The 27,237-nt window shown below is 43.1% G+C and overlaps 4 protein-coding genes across 7 annotated transcripts; 2 read left to right on the top strand and 2 right to left on the bottom strand.

Moving 5' to 3' along the window:
* Window positions 1–2,110: 2,110 nt before the first annotated feature.
* On the top strand, window positions 2,111–4,511 carry snrpf (small nuclear ribonucleoprotein polypeptide F). The gene is made up of 4 exons (XM_034578007.1): window positions 2,111–2,266; window positions 2,992–3,117; window positions 3,729–3,793; window positions 4,238–4,511. The coding sequence occupies exons 1-4, from the start codon at window positions 2,264–2,266 to the stop codon at window positions 4,302–4,304; spliced, it is 261 nt and encodes an 86-aa protein (XP_034433898.1). The 5' UTR covers window positions 2,111–2,263; the 3' UTR covers window positions 4,305–4,511.
* Window positions 4,512–5,259: 748 nt separating this feature from the next.
* Window positions 5,260–24,877, top strand: amdhd1 (amidohydrolase domain containing 1). Of its 3 annotated transcripts, none has more exons than XM_034577985.1 (10): window positions 5,260–5,477; window positions 6,220–6,326; window positions 6,720–6,784; window positions 6,884–7,161; window positions 7,240–7,465; window positions 7,896–8,020; window positions 8,151–8,244; window positions 8,342–8,502; window positions 9,010–9,205; window positions 11,340–11,359. In XM_034577985.1, the coding sequence occupies exons 1-9, from the start codon at window positions 5,341–5,343 to the stop codon at window positions 9,113–9,115; spliced, it is 1,299 nt and encodes a 432-aa protein (XP_034433876.1). In that variant the 5' UTR covers window positions 5,260–5,340; the 3' UTR covers window positions 9,116–9,205; window positions 11,340–11,359. The 3 variants fall into 3 exon arrangements, with proteins under 3 accessions (XP_034433876.1, XP_034433875.1, XP_034433874.1); XM_034577984.1 differs by lacking the exon at window positions 11,340–11,359 and adding an exon at window positions 24,862–24,877 and having other exon boundaries at window positions 5,341–5,477; window positions 9,010–9,194; XM_034577983.1 differs by lacking the exon at window positions 11,340–11,359 and adding an exon at window positions 19,241–19,264 and having other exon boundaries at window positions 5,341–5,477; window positions 9,010–9,194.
* On the bottom strand, window positions 9,674–13,918 carry LOC117757153 (tetraspanin-9). 2 transcript variants are annotated; one of them, XM_034578002.1, is made up of 9 exons: window positions 13,735–13,918; window positions 12,235–12,275; window positions 11,913–11,992; window positions 11,599–11,790; window positions 11,417–11,491; window positions 11,074–11,175; window positions 10,807–10,938; window positions 10,310–10,393; window positions 9,674–10,098 (listed from the first exon to the last, which is right to left on the bottom strand). In XM_034578002.1, the coding sequence occupies exons 3-9, from the start codon at window positions 11,973–11,975 to the stop codon at window positions 10,027–10,029; spliced, it is 720 nt and encodes a 239-aa protein (XP_034433893.1). In that variant the 5' UTR covers window positions 11,976–11,992; window positions 12,235–12,275; window positions 13,735–13,918; the 3' UTR covers window positions 9,674–10,026. The 2 variants fall into 2 exon arrangements, with proteins under 2 accessions (XP_034433893.1, XP_034433891.1); XM_034578000.1 differs by having other exon boundaries at window positions 11,074–11,178; window positions 11,420–11,491.
* Window positions 14,472–27,110, bottom strand: elapor2 (endosome-lysosome associated apoptosis and autophagy regulator family member 2). Its single transcript, XM_034577901.1, has 22 exons — window positions 26,869–27,110; window positions 23,169–23,289; window positions 22,793–22,982; window positions 22,543–22,690; window positions 22,217–22,306; window positions 22,021–22,126; window positions 21,736–21,885; window positions 21,380–21,468; window positions 20,306–20,486; window positions 19,977–20,105; window positions 19,314–19,404; window positions 19,059–19,161; window positions 18,637–18,774; window positions 18,075–18,347; window positions 17,821–17,994; window positions 17,081–17,270; window positions 16,858–16,954; window positions 16,664–16,765; window positions 16,450–16,576; window positions 16,005–16,183; window positions 15,222–15,384; window positions 14,472–14,899 (listed from the first exon to the last, which is right to left on the bottom strand). Exons 1-22 carry the CDS (start codon window positions 26,968–26,970, stop codon window positions 14,828–14,830), a joined length of 3,015 nt encoding a protein of 1,004 aa, XP_034433792.1. The 5' UTR covers window positions 26,971–27,110; the 3' UTR covers window positions 14,472–14,827.
* Window positions 27,111–27,237: the final 127 nt, after the last annotated feature.

The following is a 27,237-nucleotide window of genomic DNA, read 5'->3' as shown; positions in this document are numbered from 1 at the left end:
CCCTGTGCTCAGCAACGGTACCAAAAAAAAAAACACAGAAGCGTTTCAGGTTGGAAATAGTTGCTGCAGGACTGTTCTCTCCGCTCGGGCCCACTCGGGTCAGGCTCCACTGAACACAGCATGGCACTGGCTTCTCTGTCTGCTGTGTAATCGGACCGTGACCTGCTTTCTGTGCATCTGACCCGTGTCCAATAAGCACTGAGCCAAATGAAACTATCTCACCTGTTCACTTTGTTCCGTCTGTCCTGGTTCACTCAGCAGAGCTCGGCTCTTTGTGAGGAGGAGAACTGGGATCCAGGTTTAAACTTCCAGACTTTACGCTCGGATTAACCACCTGTCTGCACGACTGTAGCTTCACGTCATGTGTAATGAGTGTGCGGTCGGTTGTTTGTGTCCTTTGTCGTCATTTTGTTTCTCTGCTTGATTGTTTTTAATGTCTTTATTTTCTGCCGTCTGCAGCTTCACACAGTTCACGAGAGTGTTATCAATCTTCTCATCTTACTCTTGGCAACAAAGTGAATAAGCCAAGTTTCCTGACATCTCAAACTACTCCCTCAGGCAGGTAGAGAGTTTGCCATGTTCACAATCTTAGTGCAGCGTGTCATTGTGTCTCATCTCATTGTGGATGTTTTTTGTCTCTTTGTGGTCATCTTGTGTCTCTTTGTGGTCATCTTGTGTCCCTTTGTGGTCATCTTGTGTCTCTTTGTGGTCATCTTGTGTCTCATTGTGGTCGCTGACACCCCTGGGTGCACTTCTGGCTCCCTGCTCTCGACATGCACCCACACACACGTTATCGCTCTGCTGTAACTGACACATGCGGTGACTGACTGATGGGTCGGGTAATTATGTGGAGGACATTTAGAGGGAGAGGCAAGAAAACTAGGCTGCATGATGTAAGGACTCAAGTATTTCAGACATGCAAAGAAAGTGCCAGTGCAATTTCAGAGGAATCCACCGAAAGAACCCAGCCCTGCACTGTAGGAAGTCAAATGTTAGTTTTATTCAGAGCATCGGGTTCGAACATGTCTGGAGCTTTAGTAACAGTCGAATGCTTCAACGCAGAAAAATGAGTGAAATCTTCAGTCTGCTTGTTGCCTCAGAGAAAAAGCTGTCGAGACAGAGACCCAGATATGACAGTTTCACTTTTTACTCTTTAACAGGTCAGTGTTAAACCCCTGTGTAATTATCTGTTAGTAACGACAGTCAAGCTGAGGTGAAACCTATTACATGTGTATAAGATTTCACATATTTCACATACTAGTACATTTTACATGGTGTTATTATGAACCAAGAGAAGAAGAATGACTCATGAAGTAATGTAAGGTCAGGAAGAAACATTTAAATTAATAAATACCTCCTTGGTGAAGGTAACTATTAATTCAGCTCGACACGCGCATGTAGAAGTTCATCCAGAAATGGGAAGAGGGAGAGAAGTGAATGTTTACTCTCATGACCATGAAATCTCGTGGTAATAAGTTAATTCTTATCTCACGGATAAAATATCAAACGTGCCGATTTATGTTTAATGTCGAAACTTTGCTTCTCCAAATTCCAACTAAATTATTTTTGTTTGTCGTTTCATTGTTGTACAAATACTGACTTTATATTCACCTGTACTGTTCTACAGTGGTGGAGGGAGTACTCAAACGTTTTACTTGAGTAAAAGTACAAAAATGTTCTCACTTAAAAGTAAGTACCATGTTAACTTTTCTACTTAAAGAGTAGAAATTAAGACAGTACTTGCTTGTCAAGATACTTAGATATTAAATAATTAAATTAAGGAATACATTTAAAAGTATTAAATGTTAAAGTACTTGTGGAGTAGAAAGTACAGATATTTACTGATATATGTAGTAGAGTAAACGTGTAAAGTACCCAAAAATAAATCTACTTAAGTAAAGTACAGATACATGAAAAATATACATAAGTACAGTAAGAAAGTAAATGTACTTTGTTACATCCCAGCATTGATTTATACTTTATTTATTTATACTGCAATAAAAACCACATGTGAGTTGTATATATACATGTTCTATAAATATTCAATTTTCTGGTTATACTGTCTTTCTCCACTATAAATCACTGAGCGCTGTGACCACTAGGTGGCACTGTGTAAAGACCACAACACTCCTCGGAGGTCAGAGGTTCCACTTCCTGTTCGGCGGTAAAGCGTGTTCTGGTTTGTGAGCCGCTAACGTTTCAGTGACGAAACGAAGGAATCGAACATCTAACCAACGGGACACGCGTTTGAACCGAATTAAAGATGGTGAGTGAATGTTACTAATGTTTAACAGCAGCTCAGCAGATATTTAACGAGAGAGTTTTTTTGTTTTCACCGCGTTTAAAGGAAGTAGCCTGTTAGCTTGTTAGCATTAGCTTTGTTAGCTTCTCACTCCAAACTTCGACTGAATGAATGAATCCACGAGGTTTATGCGCATAAACAGCGTCTTATGTTACGTTAGTGAATTGAAATAAAACATCGAGGTGTGTTTATATTGTTTTTATTCATATTTAAAGATTTAAGGGTACTTTTTAAGCTGAGTCACACCAAACCCCATTCAAAAATCCTCTAATTTAACGAGCGTGTTCTCATCAGCACAACACAATGATTCACACGTAGCAAAGCTTGATCCACGTTCACCTGCAAACTTCTTAAATTTCACAACGTCGGTGCTTGTTTGTGTTCGCTCATCTTCACAAGCACAATGAAACGTTGTGTTCGGCGCGATGCAGGCGACACGAGCAGCTTCCTTCAGAGGAATATTCAATTAAACACTTTGTTTCTTTGTCTCAGTCAAAGATGAATACTGGAACAACATCACATATCAATAAACTTCATTTGAACTCTCCCTCTGTTGATAGCTACAGTAATTAGATATGTTTTGATAAGTAGTAATACAGTATAAGTGCATCCTTATCTTATGTGTCTTTTAAAAGCAGTGTAGTAAATGTTAATAATACTAATGTTATTGTGTTATTTCTTGTCCTCAGAGTTTGCCTCTGAACCCGAAGCCCTTCCTGAACGGCCTCACAGGCAAACCCGTGATGGTGAAGCTGAAGTGGGGGATGGAGTACAAGGGCTACCTGGTGTCTGTGGATGGATACATGAATATGCAGGTGAGTGCAGCACGACGGGGGGGGAAACAGGGGACGTGCTGCAAGACGGAGGTTGTTAATGTCCGTCATCGTGCATCTTAATAAAGTTTATTACGATTGTAACTCTTAATGACTCGTAATTATGTTGTAGGCATCAAAACAAATCCACCAGCTTGATCAGCATCACAAATATATCAGATTAATACAATATGTTTATAGAGGAATGGGGCATTTATGTATTTATTCATGGAGGCAGCTGCGTTTTGTTTTAGCTTCTTTAACAGCAGCCATGCACAACACAACCTGGAGTTGGCCGTGTAGCTAACTTGCATCTGCAGTCCCTCTTATAGATATTATATAGTGTTTGTAAAATGTGTTTATATTGTGTGTTTGGAATTTCTTCGTCCCTATTTGTATATCACACCCCAGTGGAAATGTTCCGACGGCCTTTGCAGCAACCTGCATACACACATGTAGAAAAATCAATCCAGAAAGATACTCACAGAAATCATAAAAACTAAACGTAGAATAGTATCTGCAACTTTTTACCGTCTGGATCAGCACCAGTGTTGTGTTAACTGTACATGCGCCCTGATTGTGACCCTTTGACATATTACATGTTTCCCTGACAGCTGGCAAACACGGAGGAGTACGTGGACGGAGCATTGGCAGGTCACCTCGGTGAAGTGCTCATCAGGTATGTTTCATGACTGGAACCCCCGAATCTTTATTATGCAACCCGTCAAGCGAAGGTTGTTTTATTTATTACATACCTTTTAGTTTCAGTAATTCTTGATCTGCTAAGATTGAGAATATTTAACAGAGACGTTGCCAAGAATGAATCACGCAGCGAACAAGTCCAGATGTGCAGCAGCAGCTCAATGAAAGATCGCTGCTCAAACACAAGAACAGATCGTAATCTGAGGTTTTTGGCTTAAACAAAAACAAAATCCCGGAAACTTCTTTCAATGGCCTCAAGCTTTAAAAAAACTCCCAACAACATAAACTAAGTCGTGTTATAAAGGAAAGTCTTGTTTTTCAAAGAAATCCGTGTTGGGAAGTAAACCAACAAAAGCATGATTCACATCCTTTATTCGCCTGCAGCCACTTCTGACTGTAACGTGTGTTTCATCCCCCACAGGTGCAATAATGTTCTGTACATCAGAGGTGTAGAAGAAGAAGAGGAGGACGGAGAAATGAGGGAGTGATGTTGGCGTCTGGGGGCGACTGCTCCTCGTAGAGTCGAGTTAATCTGTTCGTGTTTCACCATGTGAAACATTGGGGGGGGCGGGGGGGTCAGGAAGGGGTGTTGCTTTTCAAATGCTGTTCTTTTCTTTTTTTTTACTGTATATGAATTTTATGTTGTGACTTTGTGATACAGACACAATAAAGTGATTATTGTACCATTTCTTAAACCTGATGTTAATTCTTTTTCCAACTTATTTTTATTGCAATTTTCTGCATTTCTGTGAGACGCATCCTCTCTTTCGCAAATTGTGACATTTTTATTATTTGAATGAGTCCTTCCAGCATCTTTCAATCAACTTTATTAACATCAGTGATATTACAAGACAGGAACAAAAAGAACAGCATGGGGAATATTTCTCTTTTTAGCTGCCATTTAGTCATGACTGTATAAATATATATTTGTATTTTCATATAATCCCACAAGTTCTTCTATTTTGATTAATACTAAAAGTAACTGTATATTAACCTCAACAAGTTCTTGTATGTCATGTTCCAATAGATTAGAAAAGGGGGGGAGCATTTGACAAAAATACAAGATAAAGTTAATAACACAAGCAGAAATAAAATGTAAAAACGTTAAATAATTGGCAATGTCTACAATATTTTTTGGGGGATTTGTGTTTTGCTGTCAAGTTGAAACTAAAGTAATATAAACAGCAATTTAATTGTTAAACTATATGAAAATAGGGAGCAAAACAGATTAAGAAAATACATAAATAAATGAGATAAGGACTCGACCTCTGTTTTGCAGAAGGAACATCAAGAGGAAAATGATCAAAGATTGTGATGAACTCATTGGATCGTATTTGTAAAGTTTCAATGTTCAACTTTCTAGTGGAGAAATACTCACCAGTTAAAAGATGAGTGACAGAGGCCCCTCCCCTCTCTCCGTGCACTTTAAACTCTGCCCTTCTACAAATATTTGACTTGTCTCAAACTGGTTTGAGTCCAGTCGCCCTGAAAGTCAGTGTCTCTGCCTCGGATTAATAAAGAAAAATGTCCAGCAGCCACAGACTCCTGGTGCAAAATGCCCGACAGCTGGTTCTGATCTGCAGCGGTGGAGAGAAATACCTGACGGAACCTGGGATGAGGAATCTGTGTGTGATAGAAAACGGCAGCGTGGTCGTTGGGAGGTGAGTTTCCCCTGAGACACGGTTCAGATTCAGTGATTACAACCTGGAGCTCTGACCTCAGAATCTTCTAATGATCAGTTGAGATCTGTTCCTCAGTCGCTTCGGATTAAAACCATCTCCTTTGTGAGTTAATATAAAATTTGTAAATATCAATGTAAATGATCTGTGGTTGGAATTCACCTGTGGAAAGTTTCTTATTTAAAAAAAATAACGGATCACTCGGTACTAATTTAAAATAGTGGTATTTGGCGACTCCTAGTGGCTCATTATATACTGGATTCATATTTTATTCCAATTTTACCAACACCTTTATTTTTGGATTTACATCATTATCCTTATTTAAACTATCTTTGTATTTTTATCCAGTTAATGACCTCTTCTACTCTATATTACTGGAGAATAAATTCTAATAAATCAATCCTGCTCTTTTCCCAGAGTTTTCATAAGAAGTTGTTAAAATGAACCAGCCAGCTTTATTTTGGATCATCTTCATATCTCAGTATTTCAGGGTTTTCTCAAAACGTCTAAATAAACACTCTTAACTAATCAGTTTCACTTCCTCTGCGCTGTGGGGGGGAGAATGCGGAGTTCAGCCCGAGGATGTTTCCAGAGGAAATGCCATGTTGTTATAAAAAGGTTCATCCTCTGCACGGAGGACATTCTGAAGCTTTTTACACTTTGTCCCCCTCGTGTGATTTAAAGTGAACGTTCTCTGCTGAGTGTCTGATTTCTGTTCATCCAGTGACGGACTGATCGAAGCTGTGGGACCTGCAGAAACCATCAGAGCTCAGTATTCAGAGGCGACGTTTGATAAAGTCATCGATGCCTCAGGAATGTGCGTCATGCCTGGTGAGGGAAGCTCTTATTTAATCAGGGGAGAAGCTGTGGTCTGTAATTAAATACATTCATTCAAGTAGTTTTACTCTCTTCTTCTTGAGTTCAGAGGAATATTATACTTTTTACACCTCTAAGAACTTGTTAAAATTCCTCCATCTTCTGTTAATGATGTCACGACCTCTCTCTAATGTAACTTGGTGCTTTTAATATTATTGTACAACTGCTGCTTTAGCTCAGATGCATCAGTATTAACAATTATAAAATGTCAGATATAAACTTATCATTTACAGTAAAGTGATTTATTCATTTTGAATTCTGGACTTTAACAAAGACTCTGAATTCTTTCCTCTCTGCTGTCGTTTAACATCTGAACCATTGATCAGTGTGTAAATGATCTTGTTCCAGGTCTGGTGGACGCTCACACTCATCCAGTCTGGGCTGGCGACAGAGTCCATGAGTTTGCGATGAAGGTAAATAATTGTAAATAAAGTATTTTGACTTGTTTTTGTGACCTCACTTCTTCACCTGCGTCCTGAGTTGTTGATGAACTGTGTGTTTCTGTGCTGCAGCTGGCAGGTGCCACCTACATGGACGTGCACCGGGCCGGCGGAGGGATCCACTTCACCGTGGAGCACACCCGTGCCGCCGCGCCCTCTGACCTCCTGGCCTCCCTCAGCGGCCGGCTGGCTCGGATGCAGCGAGCGGGCACCACCCTGGTGGAGTGTAAGAGCGGCTACGGCCTGGAGCTGCAGACCGAGCTCAAGATGCTGGAGGTGATCGACGAGGCCAGACGCACGCTGCCCATCAACATCTCCTCGACCTACTGTGGAGCTCACGCTGTGCCCAAGTACAGAGCGGCCTCACCCTGACCTCACTTCATATCACTCCCTGACATTCACTCCTAACTCTCTGTGTCGTTATCCAGAGGGAAGACAGTCGCTGAGGCCACAGACGACATCCTGCAGGTCCAGCTGCCTCGGCTGAGGGAGCGCATGTCTGCTGGGAAGCTCCGAGTGGACAACATCGACGTGTTCTGTGAGCAGGGAGTGTTTGACCTCGGCTCCACTCGCGCCATCCTGCAGGCGGGAAAAGACCTGGGCCTCAACATCAACTTCCACGGGGATGAGCTTCATCCTATGAACTCTGCTCAGGTAGCACTCACTCCTCAAACCACTGATTCTACTAGAAACTCCACAGAACAACCTGACTCTACCCACAACACAGGATTAGTTTAATTATCCGTTATTACCTCTGCCAAGGAGGCACTGTTGGTTTGTTTGACTTTAGGGCTGCAGCGCAAAAACTACTGAACAGTTTTCCACAAAACTTGGACTCAAGAAAGAACTTTGTCACTTTCTAACGAGATAGGGCAGATTTCTCAGAGAATAAAAAAGTCTGGCATATTTAGGGAACAGATATCTCACTGGTGCGACTTGAATTTAAAGGTTGAGTTGGTAATAGTGGAAAAGCTACGAAAAGCTGGTTACACTTGCAAGGACACATTCAATTTTTTACTGTGATAAATTATAATATTAATATTATTATAGTAAAAGATAATCTTGTTGTGTTGACGTGTGTCAGTTGGGAGCAGAGCTTGGAGCCTTGGCCATCAGTCACCTGGAGGAGGTCACGGACGAAGGGATCAACGCCATGGCTGAAGCAAAAACCGCTGCAGTCCTTCTACCGACCACAGCTTACATTCTGCGGTACGCACACACACACACACACACACACACACACACACACACACACACACACACACACACACACACACACACACACACACACACACCTGTCGCTCGGCTGTGAGCTCTCTAATGACCCCTGTGTGTTCAGGTTGCCGCAGCCTCGGGCCAGAGACATGTTGGACGCTGGAGTGATCGTCGCCCTCGGCAGCGACTTCAACCCCAACGCCTACTGCTGCTCCATGGTGAGTTCAGCCAGAGGTGTGAGGCGTCGGCAGGCGCGAGGTCAAAGGTCACAGGGCGAACGTTTGCCTCTTCACCTTCTCTCCCCTCCTTCCTCAGCCCATAGTCATGCACCTGGCCTGCGTCAACATGAGGATGTCCATGCCTGAAGCTCTGGCTGCCGCCACCATCAACGCAGCCTACGCCCTCGGACGCTCCAACACACACGGATCCCTGGAGGTCAACAAGCACGGAGACCTGCTGGTCCTCAACACCTCGCGGTTAATATGTTTTGTGTTTTTATTGTCTTATTTTAACTATTAAATCATTATAGATACATTTAGAGTTTATGTCAACTCCACTTTTCAAGAAAAATTTGAGCTGCATGATAAAAATCATTCAATTACTGGGTTAAAGTAGAAATGTTTAAGTACTTTAACTTTATACTTTCACTTTGATATATTTCAGTTTAACTTCAGTTACTATTCAAGTTGAAAATTGACATTTATATAAAAATGCGATTATCTTATAAACTGTTATTAAACTATGTTATTGAAGTTAGCACCACGTCAACTAATAGTTATTAACAGTCAAATTCTACTTTCAATATTTGAAGTAAACCTTTGCACCAGTTTCTAGTTATGCAGCACCAAGTCTAACTAATGAGTTTTAACTTCAATTTTTTTTGTTAAGTATAGAAACTCTGTTGTCTTTATTCTTTGCTTCAGTAGTGTTGATGAAGTGTTAGTGTGTCACAGTGACTGAGCCTCTCTCTTGTTCTACTGCAGCTGGGAGCATCTGATCTATCAGCTGGGAGGACACCAGGAGCTCGTCCGCTACGTCGTCATCAAGGGAAACGTTGTCTACGATAATGAGAAGACCACAGACTTGTAATCACACGAGTGGAATGAGTGACGGTACTTTTAATTACACTGTGTTCGGGCTTCAGTGTTTCTCAGAAGTGTGTCATTAAACACACACACAACACAAAATACCTAAAGAGTATAATCTAATCCTCCACCTTCAGAAACTCGGATGTTATTTATATTTATCAGAAGAGAAATTTACACAGTCAGTATTTGTTAAACTTAAGTAACTGGTTGTAACATTTTAATGAGCTGTTACTCAGAAAGTGTTTGTTTGTTAAAATCAGTTGTCGTCACATCGACTGAGGCCAGTGAATCAGTGATGTTATCTCGTGTTGTTTCAGATTAAAGTCGTGTTACGTGTGAAACTGAAACCTGTTATCTCAGCTTCTCTTTCACTGTGAAATACATCTGAAGTCAAATTGATCCGTTTTTTCACAACAAGCAGAAGAATCATCAGCTCGAAGTATTGATCACCTCATGAGATCAAAGAGTCGACTGATCCGACCTTTGTTCAACCTTCCGATGACCTGATGATTCTCCTGTTTTTATCTGTGTCATCACGACGAAACCAAGAGTAAAGAGGTCAACGAGTGACGAGCGCTCTCTGCTTTTATTGATCATGTTAGTACACAATTACTTTATATTATTCCACAGGCATCACTTAAAAAAACAACATTATTCTCTTCATGCTTCTTCAGTCGAGTTCTGATTTCCACTCAGATACTTTTACACAGAACAACTCATAACGTGATTTAAAAAAAAAACTTCTATTCACAACAATAACTGATGAAAAAAGGTGATAAATGTTCGCAGTGGCACACACACACACACACACACACGTTATCTGGCTTATTTGGACTATAAACAAAAGGTATGATGGAGGAGATGTGATATATTTCATGTATTAAACTGACTGAATTAACCGCGTGACTCCTGTCAGGCTTCGTACTTCTTCCCCGATCGGTGGATCTGTTGGTAGAGCGTCATGGAGAAGGCCATGCCGAGGAGCTGGAGAGGAAAACACACACATGAGAACCTGCTGCTGTTTCATAGGCATCTGTGGATTCCAGGCTACATCCACATTTTCATTTCAAACTCTACTCTGGACATTTTTTAATCAGGTTTTAGAAGCCATACATGAAATGATATGAAAAACGAACACATAGTGATATGGATGTAGCCTCTGAGTTTCACAGCTCTACTGATACCAGCTGCTTACCTGTATGACCAACACACACATAGCGATGGTTCCCAGAAGGTGTTTGTTGTCATCCAGCCACTCCTCCACCTTCTCATAGCAACCCTGAAAACATAGGGAACATAAATTGTCAGAGTGAAGCCCCTGGTGTCAACATCCGTCCTCACATGTACAGCTCCCAAGGCACATTTGAGATTTAGTTGTGCTCATTTCACAATGCTGTCGTAAATCCGTCCTACCGAAGATGAAATGTCATCATTGAATATATGTTGCATGTTTGTAGTTATACGTAATTTTCTTAAACAAAAAAAATAAGCAGATAAGAGTGAACAATGTGTTTTAGGGACTATTTTCAGCAGTGGATGAATACAGCTTTCATGCCGGAGTTTGTATTTCAGACAGCAGTGTGGTGTATGTGGGACTGATGCAAAATAAACCACAGTGTGCTTCAAGTGTGTCAGACTTTGTCGGCAAGAAAAAGATAGAACATCATCAGATGAATGAACTCGATGACTGACCCGTGTCCAGAAGGGAGTGGAGGTGTTGCGGCCACATCCTGCGTAAACCTGCTGGCAGCAGCGGTCGGGAACCACGTTCTCATGCAGGGCCGTGTACCAGTCATTGTGGCTCATCACGCCACAACACTTCCACTGGTGATAGAGAGAAGGAAACAGTCACTTTACTGCGTGACATACTTCATTTACATGTACAGGACGAGAAGAGGCACTGATATAAGAAAACAGTAGTTGATTATTATCTGAAAATGTTTAGCAAACAGGATGCACCTCTCCCTGGATGGTGTTCCATGCATCCCTCAGGCCGGCGTTGTTGTCGGTGTTGTACAGCACCAAACCTTCCTTCAGGTCCCGTCTGGCATTCTCGCTCACCTGTGCAGACGGAGATGGAGAACAATGACGTGAGTCCACACACAGACACACACACACACACACACACACACACACACACACACACACACACACACACACACACACACACACACACACACACACACACACACACACACACACACACACACACACACACACACACACACACACACACACACACAAACACACACAGCAGCGGAGGATTATCAGAAAATAGGAATATTCCTGTGCACGGTCTTACCCTGTCGGTGTAGACAAAGAACAGGGTGAGGAGGATGAGCTCGGCCAAGAGGATGATCAACAGAACGATGAAGAACTGAATAATAACACAGGAAGAGGAAGAAGGTGTGAGGTGGTGAGAATAAACCGAAAACATGCATTTTACGAGATTAGATAAGAGAAGACATTTTAAAGTGCACTCACACTCAGCAGCAGGCACTTGTTCTCCTTGATGGCGCCCAGGCAACCCAGGAAACCCGTTACCATGACAATGGTGCCGAGGGTGATGATGAGGTTGGCGGCGGAGAGCGACGGGAAGGAGGGCGACAGGGTGGCGAAGCTGCCCTGAGACACCGACAGCCACACGCCCACACCCAGCAGACCACACCCGCCCAGCTGAAACACACAGGAAGTTGAGTAACGGGCTGATTCAGTGATAACAGGAGTTTAATGTGTTTACTGATGTTACTGCTGATTAAGAAGAACATGTTCTGACTGTGTGTGTGTGGAATAATCACCCAGAAGAGCAGGTTGAAAAGGAAGAGCATGTATTTCACGCAGCAGATGCAGCCACGAGCCATGGTTGAATCGACAGGCACTGCACGAAAAGATTAAATAACAGCATTAATTAAAAGAAAAATCAGCCGGACCCTAAAAAAAGGCCCAAACTGTTGTGTTTTTTCTGCAACGTCCTTCATCTTGTTTGTTTTTATCACCACGGTCACAAACCAGACGTCACAAAACACTTTGTTCTCCCATTACATCACAGTGACTGGGAATAGTTTCCTCTCCGAAGAGTCATGCGAAAACCACATCACAACAAGGAGGAGACAGACTCACCACTTCACAAGCAGGAGAACTGAGGAGCTCTAGTTAAGGACCTGAGACACAAAAAGAACACAAACATCAACATTCATAAAGTACTGAACTGTAAAATAACTGTGTCTTATAATCCTGGGAGGTTCGATCCACTGAAATCAAAGCGAACTGTCCTCTGGGGGTTAGTAAGATGTAAAACAATAATTTCAGTGATGATTGGTTTACGGCTGCAACTAACGATTATTATTATCATCAATCAATCAATCAATCAATCAATCAATCAATCAATGTGCCAATCTGACTGATTAATGGATTAAAAGTGACCTCTTCAATGTCTGGTTTCATTCATCCAAAACATTAAGTTAGAAACTCAGAGACAATCAGTTCACAGTGATGTTTAGACTATCAGAATAGTTGTTAAATAAACTTCTGGTGATTGACTTATCACACAATGTTAACAAAGTCGTGACAAAAACAAATCTGGAGTCACAAAAAGGAGACAAAACACAAACCCATGTTCATGTCCTTTTGACTCCCTTTGTTTCGAACGTACATATTGAAATGAAATATTTTAAGAATAAGAAAATGCTCTAAATCAGTATAATTGCTCAGTTGAACTTCGGGTCACAAACAACAGCCACAAAACATTATTTGGAAAAAAATGTTGACTATGAAATATTCTCTGCAAAGAAACCAGGTAGGATGAACACCACGTTTTCTAACGTCACCCTGGACGATCGAATGTTTAGAAAAAGCTCAACGTCCAACACACAATCAATAAAAAGTGACAGTAGATTATTGAACTGTTTGAAGTAGCTCCAGAGCTTCAACACAGACCAAGAGAACAGGTAGAATTTAAACGGGCGCTGCACTAATAATCTTAAATTGATAAAATACTCTTTAATTTAATATAATTGTTGACAAGTCACAATAGTTTGAAACAGGAGTCACAAATAAAAAAAGACCTGGATCCACTGGATTAACTGTCGTAGCTTTAAGTTAGTAAATAAACATGTTGTACTTCATATTTCATTAACATGTTTTTTTATGTTGCTTTACAAGAATTTCCCCTTTTTCAAATAGTTAACATAGAAATGTTTCATATGTGCAACATGGAAACTCACGAACAACAGAATCAAATATTTTTAACATTGACTATACAATCTTCATGCAGATAAACACAAAGTTTTCTTGCATAGAAAACTAATCAAACATTAATTTAAAAGTCTTGAATGAACATTTAGATATTATTCTTTAGTTTCCATTAGTTTTGAAATATGTCAAGAGTGAGATTCCTCTTTCTCCCGACGATCTCTGTTCCCGAACGTGACGTCACTCTGCGGTTTTAACAAAAAGTTTGCGACGAAAACAAAAAACAACAAAAAACACGCAAACGTCATCGCTGAACCCGCAGATTTTAACGCATCAGCGACGATAACACGTGTTTTGTGTTTATTTACTTTGAGGTGAAATGTTCGTGTCTGATGAGACTCGAGCACAAACTGGGACGAAGTTTCTCACCTTCACCGACGAGCTGCGGATCATCTTCCCCCGAAAGAGTCGCGTTTCCCCCGCAGAGTCCGACGCTGGCTCCCGCTTCACAGCATCGCCCGGTGCGAGGCCGTGAATCCGTCCGACGTGAAGCGAAGAGTCGGGTCTGAACCTCCGTCGATGGCTGCGGGAGAAGAAGAAGAAGAGGAGGAGGAGGAGGAGAAGAGGAGGAGGAGGAGATTGTTCGGAGGGGGCGGAGCTCAGCGGAGGACGGGGCCGGATAGGAGGCGTGGGAGGCGGGGAGAGGAGAGGGGGAGGAGCCTGGAGGAGCCTGGTGCTGCTGGATGGACAGAAAACTAAAACGTCAAGAATCTAGTATCTGCAGGTGAGAGCAGAGGAATCCCGCATATTGTCCTGTACTTAAACAAAAAATACATACGTAATAACGTTTTAATAAAGTACAGGACAATGTGCGGGATTCCTCTCACCTTCATGTACTTTTTTCTCCTACACAACTTTCCGCCTTATAAAAACTAAAACATATTATTGGAGTCGTAGCCTGAGGAAGTTCATCTTATATACGTATTTGTACTACGTACTTATCCTTGTACCATTTAGTTGTCAATACATAAAAATACTAACTAGCTCGTAGCAGTAACACTGAATACACTTTCGAATAAGTAGTACCTTTGTGTGCATTATTGTGTACATGTACTCTGATGTGTCGTGATTGCACTTAACAGGAACTTCAAACATTCACACGAAGCTTCCAAAGCCAAATGGGACTTTAATAAAGGTTCATCGTTATAACATTGATATAAATACATGACTCTGAACAGAAAAGAAACAAATGCAAATACAAAATATACAAAAAACATTAAAAGCGTGTGTTTCTTTTTCTCTTGCTGCCTCCACAGCGTTGAAGCAGGACTTTGTTTCCTGTGTCGAGGGGTAAAAAGCCGTTTTCTCGCCAGTAAACCAGGCAACGATTCTCCAGTGAAAGCTGGGATCTGTGTTCTCGCTCCTCCCACAACGAAGGGTCACGTACGGCGGTGGGACGGTGACGCCGCCGCCGCCGACTGACTGTTCCTCCGTTATTTAACTCTGCGTCTGTTTCCCGGTTTTATCCCAGAACCCATCGGTCGGAGTGGGAGGAGTTCAGCTGCACGGACTCGCTCCTGTCGCCGTCCTCGTACTGAAACACACAGATTTTAAAAAGATGTTATTTGGCAGCTGCTTCACAACAAAACTAGAATTATACACACACAGGGTTTCAAAACGTTGAATTTAAGACTTTTTAAAACCATAAGGAAAGAAATTTAAGTCCACGACAGATGCGAGGGAATAAAGTCCCAGAATATAAGTGAAATATACTGTAAAGTAAAGATAACAAATCTCTTTCCATGACAACTAAAATGATCTATTACTTCTAGAACTCCCTCGATATCATAGACTGTAAACAAAGATGGACGACGGGTCTCCACTTGTTCCTATCGCAGAATCAAAGCGACGCCGACCTTGCTGGCGATGGCTCGGAGTTTCCCCAGCAGCGTTGGTTTCTTGGTGTAGACCACGTCGTCGTCAGGCTCCTCCCCCTCCGCCAGGGCACAGCTGTCTGCGGCCGGCAGCTCGCCCTCCTTGTTGGCGGACATCACCAGGCGAGAGTACTTGTACTCCAGCCTGAGCACAGACCACAGGAACACTTCATCATCACTACAAGTTTTTACTTCATATTGAAAACTTAATTTAACTTTAATCTCATTTTTTAAAATTTCCAGTAAACATTTTGACCTCATTCTAAAACAAATCTCACCTTTTGTCTTTCATAAATTTCTGTCTTTCTTGTCATAATCCTGTGTTTCTGAATTAGTTTGAGTTTTCTTGTCAGAATCACTAATTACTTTTTAGGTTTAAACCAAAGTAATTAAAACAAGTAATTAAATCAATCTGAAGAATCATAAACTGTTTAAGAGGATAAAAAAAAGAAAAGTGAATTTTCTGACTTTTTAAGATCTTTAAGTTGTTTTTATTTGTGTCATTCCTTCCAACCTCTTAAACTCTGTCAAATCAAACAGTTCAATAATTCTTTGGCTGCTCATAAGTTATGTTAGAGTAAAAACCTAATTGACAATCTTTAAAATCTGGAAAACGAATCTGGAGAAGTACTGTGACGCTTCATCTCCATGACACCGACAGCTCCTGCCCTCGCTGCCTTTAACTGACACTTCACAGTGCTGGTAATGAGCAGGTTGGGCAGCGGGGAGTCTGTCATGTGTTAAATTGGCAGGTTTTCCTCTCACCTCTTGTTTTTCTTCCAGAAATAACAGGTGAGCGAGATGAGCAGCACGGCCACGAAGGCTCCGCCCCCAACGCCGACCTTCAGCCACAGAGCGATGGCCTCGCAGGGGGAGGAGCTTCGAGGAGGCAGCGGGACGCCTTTGGTGCACAACTTGGGCTCGTTCCACACATACAGGGTTTCCTGGAGAGAGAGACGGGGGACAGAAGAAGACATTTGATGACCACAAAAGTAAGTCACGTATTTTTGTGTTATTTTAACTGAATCAACAAAATCCTGTGAACTTGAATCATTCATGCACGGAGCCAGAAAATCCATCTAACACTTTCAGGTATAAGATTAGAATCATGGCGGATGTGTGTGTGTGTGTGTGTGTGTGTGTGTGTGTGTGTGTGTGTGTGTGTGTGTGTGTGTGTGTGTGTGTGTGTGTGTGTGTGTGTGTGTGTTACCTGGACACCACCCTTGCACGCTCCCTCTATCTTGTGGTAGTCGTCCCCGGCGCAGCGTGGACAGGCGCTGGCGCTCTCCCACAGGAAGTGAAATGTACATCCATCGCAGGTTCCTGCAGGACAGGAGCTACAAGCAAGCACACGCACAAATGTAATAAAATAAAGTAAACTGCAGTTAATGGCACATCACAGGCGACGCTACATGATAACTGACCTGGGAACAGAGACTTCTCCTCGTTCAGGTTTCTCTGGGTTACAGCGAACTGTGATGACTGAACTTCGGCCCTGATCACATGAGGCTGTTGCCTGAGTGGACCTGAGGAAAAAAAAACAACCGTAACATTGTTAGGACATAAACCCCCCCCCCAAAAAACCATGAACATCCCGTGTCTCTGCCGGTCACTGCACCTGTAGAAGAAGTTGATGTCTGGAAGGCCCTGCGAGTATTCTGGGAAAAGATCTGGTTTAGCATTCATGCCGTTCAGGACGGTGTCGGCTGTTGCTCCTGAGAAAAGAAAAGAGACAAAACACATTAAATCCACCTCGAGCAGCTGTTGATCCCACACACACACACACACACACACACACACACACACACACACACACACACACACGGTAACAAGCCTCATACCAACGAAGGTGTCTGCCAGGCTGATGGACTGGGAGGAAATGGCCATCCTGAAGCCGCGGCCGTCCGCCGGTATGATGGTGGACTGGCAGATGAAGCTGTCCACCGAGTTCACGAACTGAGCCGTGTCGCTCTGCTCGTCCTTGCTGGACACGCCCGTGACGTTGTCCGTGCACACAGCCGCTCTCCTCCCCTGCAGCAGACGTGTGCACATGCAAACAGCACGGAGATCATCGGCTGTCAGTTACTATGGTTACGCTGAATATTTCCCCTGCAGCTTTTTTAAAAATCATTTCATCAAACTGGTCTGCTTGTGATTAAATATTATTTCTATTCACATTTTTCTCCGTTTGACCTTCAAAAGATACACGAGATATGAAAACTGTCAGTTTGTATTGTAACTACAATATTTCATGTAGTAATATAGTGTAGTAGTAATACACAGTATCATGGACCCTTTGATTTATATTTATTATATATTTCTAAAGCTTGAAACGTGAGGGGAAATGATTTTAACGAACAAACGCTTTATGACTTGAGTAAGAGGGGCAGTGGGTCGGAAAACAGAAATAGAATAAAACGTAAAAATAGTAACTGTAGCTGCAGCTCAGATATTAAGTGTGTGTGTGTGTGTGCGTGTGTGTGTGTGTGTGTGTGTGTGTGTGTGTGTGTGTGTGTGTGTGTGTGTGTGTGTGTGTGTGTGTGTGTGTGTGTGTGTGTGTGTGTGTGTGTGTGTGTGTTACCTCGTGGCCACAGAGGCTGATGTTGAACAGGTGAAGGTATTTTGTGCCTTTGGAGGTGAAACTGGGGCCGATGGTCAGCGAGGCCACGCCGCTCAGAGGGCTGAGGTCAAAGGTCAGAGTTCGGTTGTTCTCCATGTACGTGAAGGAGCAGTCGCTGTAGCAACGAGAGTGCTCCTGAACAGAAAAGGAAATATGAAGTGTTTCAGAATCAGGTATGAAGTACTAGTACGACAAATGAAACCAGAGGTCTCTACCTTGTTGCTGATACTGCCGGGTCCACACGGGACACAGGCGTCCTGTCCGTAGGTGTGTCGTCCGGCCAGGTGCGTGTTGGGCGGACACTCCTGGCATCGGTTGGTGTTCCTGTCGATATAAAAACCGGCGGGACAGGGAACGCAGGAGGCGCCGGACCGCTGGGAGTTCTCCGGGATCAGGGCGCAGGCGCGACACGCCGACGCCACGCCGTCCAGGACGTTAGTCACGCTGATGGAGTAGAGCTTCACCATGTCACTGACGTACCGACGCATCTGCACACACAGAAACAAGGACAGAAACATAAGTTTATTGGTGTGGATTAGGTAAGTTTATATATTTTCACATACTTAGATTTGTCTTTGTCAAAGTATTCTGCTTTTATACTTTAATACATGTTTACAGTTTACTAATAGAAATGTCAGCTATGTTACTGCTACTGTTAACGACATTAACAAGCCTGACATGGGACAAAATTTGAAAACTTAAGTTCCACTTGAAATTGAAGATAAATAAAATGAAGAATATTAAAAGCTGCAGGAGCATCAAATGAAATAAACTCACATCCAGAGCGCGGTTGGTCCTCTGGAAGGCCCACGTGTACGAGACCGAGGCGTTCCTGGTCATACTGTGCGAGTACGACTGTTTCCCTTTACTGCCTTCCCACGACTCCACCACTGTCGTGCTCTTCCTGTTCACATCCTGCAGGGGGCGTCACAACAACACAATTAGATGGGAAAATGTGGGCTGGATTACTGGGGGGGGGGGGGGGGGGGGGGGGGGGGAAGACTGCAATTAACTGGACCTCAGTGACATGACATGACTGTTCTGGCAGCTAATGACGACTCTCAGCTCCAGTCTCACACACAACACACAACAGACAACACACAACACACACACACACACACACACACACACACACACACACACACACACACACACACACACACACACACACACACACACACACACAGTCAAGCACACACCATCATGAAGTAGAGCTCACAGTCGGCAGAGCAGATGGTCTCGAACACGAAGGTTATTCGGCCAAACTCGCCACCCGTCATCCCTGAGAGTGAAGCAGGGACTCTGCCACAGTGACACAAACACAGACGGCAGGTTAGTGAAACAGTGTGAACATGACACACACACACACACACACACACACACACACACACACACACACACACAAGTGTTCTCATTCATCACAACACAGTTTACAATACAACCAACACACTCACTTAAACCCGGGCACGTGCAGACTGAGGATCAGATAGTCGTTGTCTGAACTTCCTGCTCCGCTGCGGACATGGTCTCCTGCCACCTCCCACCCTGAGGACACACACACACACACACACACACACACACACACACACACACACACACACACACACGATTATAACACATTAATACAAAACAACTGATTACAGATCTGTACGTGTGATGATGAATTATATGAAGTGACATGAAAACAATTTAGCATCTCAAGGTCCCCAGGGAAATGAATGTGTGAACATCTGTAGTTTCCATGACAACTGGTGAAGATCTGTTTACTGATGAAGATCTTGTGATGTTTCCTCAAGTAATGAGTTTATTAATAGTTGTTATTCAACCTAAGTTAGTAAGAATTAGTAGTAACTTTATTACAGTAGAAGGTAGATGTTGTTGGAAATTAGTAAATTACATGATTATATGTGAATTACCTATTTATTATTGACTTATTAGTTAGTAGCTATGGATTAGTTAGTTAGTTATGAGTGAGTTATATAACAGTAGTTGGCATTTACTACAAGTACTTAGTGTATTTATTTACTTAGTAATTTAGTAATTTAGTAAGAAAACAGTAGTTAGTTAGTAGCTACTTAATGTTTAGTTAGTTAGTTCGTGTGTTAGTTAGTGCTGACCATTCATGTCGTCACATTTGGAGTTGCCCACGTTGAAACAGGAAGTCTTCATGTTGGAAGGCAGCACGTTCCACCATTTGTACTCGTAACCCAACACAGGCTCCGTACCTGCAGAACACTTAGCACACGCTAACACACACACACACACACACACACACACACACACACACACACACACACACACACACACACACACACACACACACACACACACACGCACACACACACACATGTTTTATTTAGACAATACAATAACGTTTTCCTGGTGCATCATGTTTGCACAAGCCCCATCTTTTCAGGAGCATTCAGGCCAGAGAGCTGTGAGTTACCGTAGGTGCCGTCGGAGTGGGTTCCCCGTGGGCAGGGCAGGCAGGTGGAGTCGTTGCTGTTGTAGTAGCCGGGGTTGCAGGGCGGGCAGGCTTCTCTCTGTCCGGTTGCAGGAAGCTCCACCGCTCCGGTGATGTTCTCCACGCAAATCTTTGGCTCCACCCAGCGATACAACACCTGCGTCTGCATCCCACAAAGCCACAGAGGAAAATATTACCAGGAGTGGACGGATTCTCACTTTGGTTAAGGAGCGGAGAGGAATTGAAAAACATAGACAAAAACTCATAAAATGCATGAAAACAAACAATATCAACAACAATAAAAAGATCTGCTTCTTTTCTGTTCTGGAACAATCGCCACTCGGGCTCAGCTCTTTCACAAATGTGAATTCAAACGTTCCCAAGGTCGAGGACCAGAGCCAGGGAAGTTGATTTTGGATCAGGTGACGTTCAAAGTGTTTGCTCAGCTTGTCACCGTCTCCTCTCTCATCATAATGTGAGACGTCTCTTGTTTCTGGTACAAAACACCGAGAGAGACTCTTCACCGATCAGTCAATTTGAATCTAATGCAGCAATCATAGGTATCTTTCTAACCTAGAAATTCAAACTTAAGATAAATAAACTATTAATTCATCATTTACCTTCTTAACTCATTGAATAAATGTGTTATTACATCTTATTCTCTTTCTGGTACAGTACAATGCGCTGAGCAAACATTTATCATTTCATTTGATCTTAATTAATGTTTAGTTAGCTACGTTTATTAACGATTAATATCTTATCCTTATTCATGTTTATAACCTTATCATTATTAACATTTATTAGTAGTATGACATTTAAAACACCCATGAGTATTTGTAGTTATCTTGTATGTATGTAGTCAAAAGTTTCTTTTATTCAAAACTTTCCTGTTTCAATTTTCGATTATTCTTTTTCAACTTGACAAATCAAATGTTACCTTAAAACTATTTGTATGTTTGCCTTTAATTAAGACCGTATGATAAAGGGTGTGTGTGTGTGTGTGTGTGTGTGTGTGTGTGTGTGTGTGTGTGTGAAACGTGAAACATGTGGTCTGACCTTCCCGTCGCTGTCGCAGGCCGTGTGGATCTGGAAATAATCCTCCTCTGAGCACGGTGGCCTCACTTTACATTCTGCCCATCCCTCGTCTGAGAGAAGAGTCGGACGCAGAGGACGATGAAATGCAAACGGACGCAGTGATGCAGAGAAAACGTGCAGAACGAGATGTTGGATAAAACAATTGTGGGTAAATCTTGGAGACATTTAGACAACTGTTAAATCCCTTTTCTATTTTGATAATTTCATCCTTTTCTATCTTAATCTTTTATTTTACTGCATTTGTTGCAGCTCGTATAAAGGCTTTGAGGATGTACTTTTAGTGATACACGTGTACACATACGTGTGTGTGTACATACGTGAGTAGTGGTGTTCGGGGCAGGGTGCACAGGACGACGCCCCCTTCACGGAGTAGGTGTTGCTGGGACACGGCTGACAGGACGAGGAGCCGGGGGATTCGCTGAACCAGCCGGGACGACACGGAAAACACTCGGACGTGTAGGCTACACCTGAACACACAGATATACAGTATGTGTGTGACAGCTGCACAACATGAACACACAACCTTTACGTGTAAAATATGTAGTTTTGTTTACCCCGTATGTTTTACATCAAAGTGAAATTCTGTTCTTTTTAAAGTTTACCTTCTATCTGGATGTTCTTGAGCAGCACAGGTTTGACCATCTTCCCTCCCACCAGGATGCCGGTGGTTCTCCAGTACAAGATGTTTGTGCCAGACTTGAGACTCACCTAGAACACACAGATACACACAGTGAGACACACTCACAATCCATAAAACTGCACAAACACACACACACAAAGGCAGAGTCGCATCCTCACCGTGTGTGTGTCCCACTCTCCATTGCTGGTGACTTTAATCCACTTCTGGTCGTCAGTCTGGGCCATTTCCTGACACTGTTCATTCTGGACCTGAACACGTGTGAACACAACTATTTATCATTCACAGAAAGAAGAACATCAGCAGCGAGAGGATATTTTCAGATGTGTAAAACTTTCCAAGCTCCAAATATAACATTCAAAGAAGGAGTTAAAGAAGCAGTAGTGGGGGAAATATCTTTGGTATAAAACAGACAATAATCAAGCCTTAAAAAGCCTCTGTGAGCCTGATACATGTGATGTTGCAGGATGCAGTCACAGGCGCGTACATAGAACTCAAAGAAGATGTTGTTGTCGGGGTACTGGTAGGTGAAAGAGACAGAGCCCTGTTTCTCCAGATGGACGGCGTAAACCAGAGACACCGTGCACTCGTCGCGGTTCGACTCCAGGTAAACGCCCTGCGGCGTCCACGATGAGCTGCAGCGACAACAAAGCAAAACACATCAGTGAAGAACAAGAGCTGTGATGCATCTACGCTCACCTCCATGTTTCTGTGGGAGTAGCTCATGTCTGTGTCACCTGTTGCACGCCTGAATGTCCTCGCCGTTTTGCCCCGGGTCCAGGAAGCTGGCCAGGCTGGTGAAGCCTGCAGGGATGGCGTCCCATTGGTCAAAACGGAGGCCGCTGCCCAGAGAGTAGGAGCCGGCTGCACACGACGTGCACTGCTGCGTGGACATCTCCAAAAACTTTCCAGCCGGACAGGAGAAGGCTGTGAGACAGAGAGGAACAGAAGAGTCATGTTGACGTGTGATTATACCGTGTACACACACACACACACACACACACACACACACACACACACACACACACACACACACACACACACACACACACACACACACACACACACACACACACACACACACACACACACACACACACAGGCAGCACTCACAGCAGTCGGTTCCTCTGGTCGGAGGTGGAAGGTCTGAGCAGGAACCAGGACTGTGAGGGATGGTGACTCTCCATCGTGAGCCGGTGCTGTCACACTCTGTGTACTGGTAGTAGTAGTCTGTCTGTAGAACACACACACACACACACACACAGACACACACACACACACACACACACATAGATAAGAACACACACATAAATACAAAGAGCAATACAATTAGGTGGATTGATTGAAAAGTTTTCAAACATGGTTTTGCAGAACATGTTGCACCGTTCTGCATGAAAAGTCTCAAACTATTAGAAGGAGTGACAGTAAACTTGGTCTGTGTTGCTCCCGTCACACACGACACTTGATGCATCTGCTTCTCCACGAGCGTGAAGCTGCGTGACTCCGTATCAAACAAAAAGCCGGTCAGATGAAAGGGAACATTGGGAGATGAAAGAGTTTTCAGGGCAGAAGTGGCGGCTGACCCCAGTCGCCACGGCAACCAAACGTCAGGAGCACTAATGGTCCATTAAGAGCACAACAGCAGGTCATCTGTACAGTCGCTTGTGTCCAAGGACGACTGGTCGGGACATTATTCTCATCATGTGAACGGACGGAACATTGATTCAGACGAGAGTCTGAAGTAATTTATAACGATGCTTTTAGCCTGAAGGCGAACAAGAGGAACATCTCGTCGTCATGAGCAACAGACGACAACAAAGAGAACTAATATATACAGGTTGTAATAGTCTGAGAGGCTTCAGTCAATACAATGAAAAGTAAATGTCAGTTTCGTTTCTGTTTAATCGTAAATAAAATATCGTGTTTACTTCATGTTCAATGTTCAGCTTTGTCCTTTAGACTAACGTGTCAATTTAACTGAATGAATAAATACGTCACGCATTAGAATGCTCCTCATTAAAATGCATAAACCTCCAGCAGGTCTGCTCAGGCTGCTTAAACTCGCCTTCTGATCCGGAGCCAGAATTGAATGGTTTCTTTTCTTGGCTCGAGTCTCATCCTTGCACCAAGTTTCATGGAAATCTGTTGAGTAGTTTGTTTTGCTGACAAACAAAACTAATGGGTGAAAACAAGGGTGACCTGCTGTTGTCCCTGTGAGGCACCCCCCCCCCCCCCCCCCCTCAGAGGATAATGGATTAGAAGCTAATGGATGCACAGAAGTCAAACTGTAGCGTTCGTGAGTATTTGCAGAATAAACAGTAAGATATGATGTAAAATACACAGTTGAGTCTTGTGCCAGTTTTGCAGCTTTTAGTGATTTGCATACATCCCATCTTTTCCTGCTGTCGATTCAAATCTTACATCCCCCCGACTCAAAGGTTGGTTTGTCATGGCGTTGAATTTTAACCCAGCCCCTTCTCCTCTATCTGCTTTTCACCAGTCTCCATGACGACCAGCGTGAGTCACACAGGAGACCAGCGAAACAAATTAGCCCGTGTCCTTTTTTTTTTTTTTATCAGCTCCCCCCCCCCCCTTCTATTCTTCCCTCCACTGTCAACACATTAGCTCGGGGCGCCACCAGACCCATTGTTTGCCCATTAGCAGGTGAATGTGAGTGCAGGTTGCCACGCTACCACGACGCCTCTCACATGACTGTTCACATGTTTTGTTTCTGCAGGGATGTGATTAGTCATGTAAAAGAGTTCAGGCTTATCTGCACAACACACACACACACACACACACACACACACACACACACACACACACACAGACACACAAATCCTGCATCTAAACCATCTTCCTCTTGTCCCTGATTGATTCCCCCTGAACACACGTCGCAGGTCGTTCCTCTTTAATCAGCGGGTACTGAGGTGTGGGTGCTCGGCTGCAGCCGGCTGCCTGCCAGCCTGCGGACGCCACTGACTCGGCTGAGCAGCAGGTTCGGGGGAGGAGATGGAGATCTGCCAGAGCGAGGCTTTTACCGTCCGAGGATGTTAAATGTGCAACGCAAGCTGCACTCACAGGTTCTTTAATTCTTCACACACAGGCCTCGTGGGAAAGTGACGGATTAACGTACACAAGACAAAGCGTAGAATGTAGGTTCCACTTTCTGGAGAGGGAGTATTTACAAGCTGTGATTAATGGCTCTATTACTGGTGAATAAATTATTTACCGATGCTTTATTGATAGAATAAGATTTGAGCTCTGACCTTGTGGAAAACAGCTGCAGAACATCTGGACCAAAATCCAGCTCATTAACATTCAGAACTGCAGACTTGGTGGATTACTAGAAAATCCATTTATTAATGTTTATTAACATTGGGGAACTTTTTCTTATGGTTTATTATAAGCTGAAAAACCCATTTACAGTTTAACGTAGATTACTGCAGCCTCCGTCACTCTGAGGTATTATAAATAAATTGAAGTCCCTGTCTGGTTTTAAATGACAAACCTTTTGAATGTGTCATTTGAGGAAGACAGAAGAGTTTTAAGGGAAGTGATATGATGCTGGTGAGCTGACAGGGTGTATCAGGCAGGAGGAGGGTTTTTCACAACCTGGCAACCCAAAGGTTATTGTAATTAATGGATTATATAAATGATCCATTGACCATTAATAAAGACATTAATTAAATATAAACTCTTGTTTATAAGGATAATATGAAGTTTTATCATCTAAGTCTCGGCAATAAAGTGATTAAAATAAGATAAGATAAGATTAAACGTCATTGATCCCAAACCGGGGAAATTCCCTTATGACAGCAGCAGATGAATCAGAACGAAGTAGACAACAGAATAAAACTATGAAAGACATTTTTTTTATAATCTAATAAAAATGTATGCAAATATGTATAATATACACTTTTAACTACAGCAAGAAATTGTACTTCAGTAAATTGCAATGATCCAGGATGATGCAGGAGAACTGTTTTTGCGAATTGGCATAAGGAGGTGATATAAAATGTCAAATCATTCCTAACTTTCATTAAACTGGATGTTAATTTTAAGTTCAACCAAACAATTGAACTTCTACAGTAGATATATATATATATATATATATATATATATATATATATATGAGTCAGTGACGTCCTCATGTTGCCTTAAAGCTCCAGGATAAAACCCCTCATGGATCCCTGCAGGTGCCAGAACCCAGATTTTCTGAGAAACACTAAATTAAAACACTCATCTCACTGAATGTGATGCAAACAACCGTTATCACTATAATCAGTGATTAGCATCCACATGCACAGTGTGTTATATGACAGTAAAACCTGTCAGCCCTTTATTCTTCCTCCACCTCCACCTCCTCCTCCTCCTCCTCCTCCTCAGCGGGGGCTCGTGGTCGCCCTGGCCGGCAGGAGGCTGCTCAGAGGAGGGATGGAGGCCAGCAAACAGCCTCATCGTGTTTATAGTCAACATGAAGCACGTTTTAATCCGAGCAGCAGCGAGGAGAGACTCGTGTGTTCCTGCTCAGAGACCCAGACACTGCACAGCCAATATTTAAACATACAGAGGAGGAGGTGCCATTTGTAGTATTCGTGCTTCTATTTGTGCAGGAGGAGACGCAGCTCGGATCTTTTCTGGTTCTGTGCGTGTGTGCGTGTGGACATGTTCTGCATTCAGGTGATGTGCAATGAAAACATCCTCATGACAGCAGAGATTTAAAGAAATATTCCAGATTAAAGGGTCTTTGTTGTGTTGTGCATGATGATGATGATGATGATGAGGAGGAGGATAAAAACACACAACTCACCTCCTCGCACGGCCGCAGGTCCGCGGACACGGCTGAAGACAGCGCGGTGGTGATGAGCAGGAGGCAGCGGAGGAACCGGGAGGTCCACGCCTGCTCCCGCATCCTCAGCTCGGATCACGAGCAGCCGGCGGTCCGCTGAAAGAGGCCGAGCGGTGACGGTGCGTGAGGAGCCCGAGTCATTGATGCGTCTGCCCGGGTATCACCCTCCTCCCTGCCCGGGTCTCCTCCTCCACCCACACACCGTCATCACGCGTAGATTAACACACACACACATCCGGCCACGACTTTCAGATTCAGACTTTTAATCTTTCATAAATTCATTTCATAAAGTAAATCACAGAAAATGTCAAATTTCATACAGACATTTTT

The sequence above is a fragment of the Hippoglossus hippoglossus genome, chromosome 23, assembly GCF_009819705.1.
Source record: "Hippoglossus hippoglossus isolate fHipHip1 chromosome 23, fHipHip1.pri, whole genome shotgun sequence".
Lineage (NCBI taxonomy): Eukaryota > Metazoa > Chordata > Actinopteri > Pleuronectiformes > Pleuronectidae > Hippoglossus > Hippoglossus hippoglossus.
The sequence above is the reverse complement of the archived record's forward strand: the minus strand, read 5'-3'. Positions and strand labels throughout refer to the sequence as shown.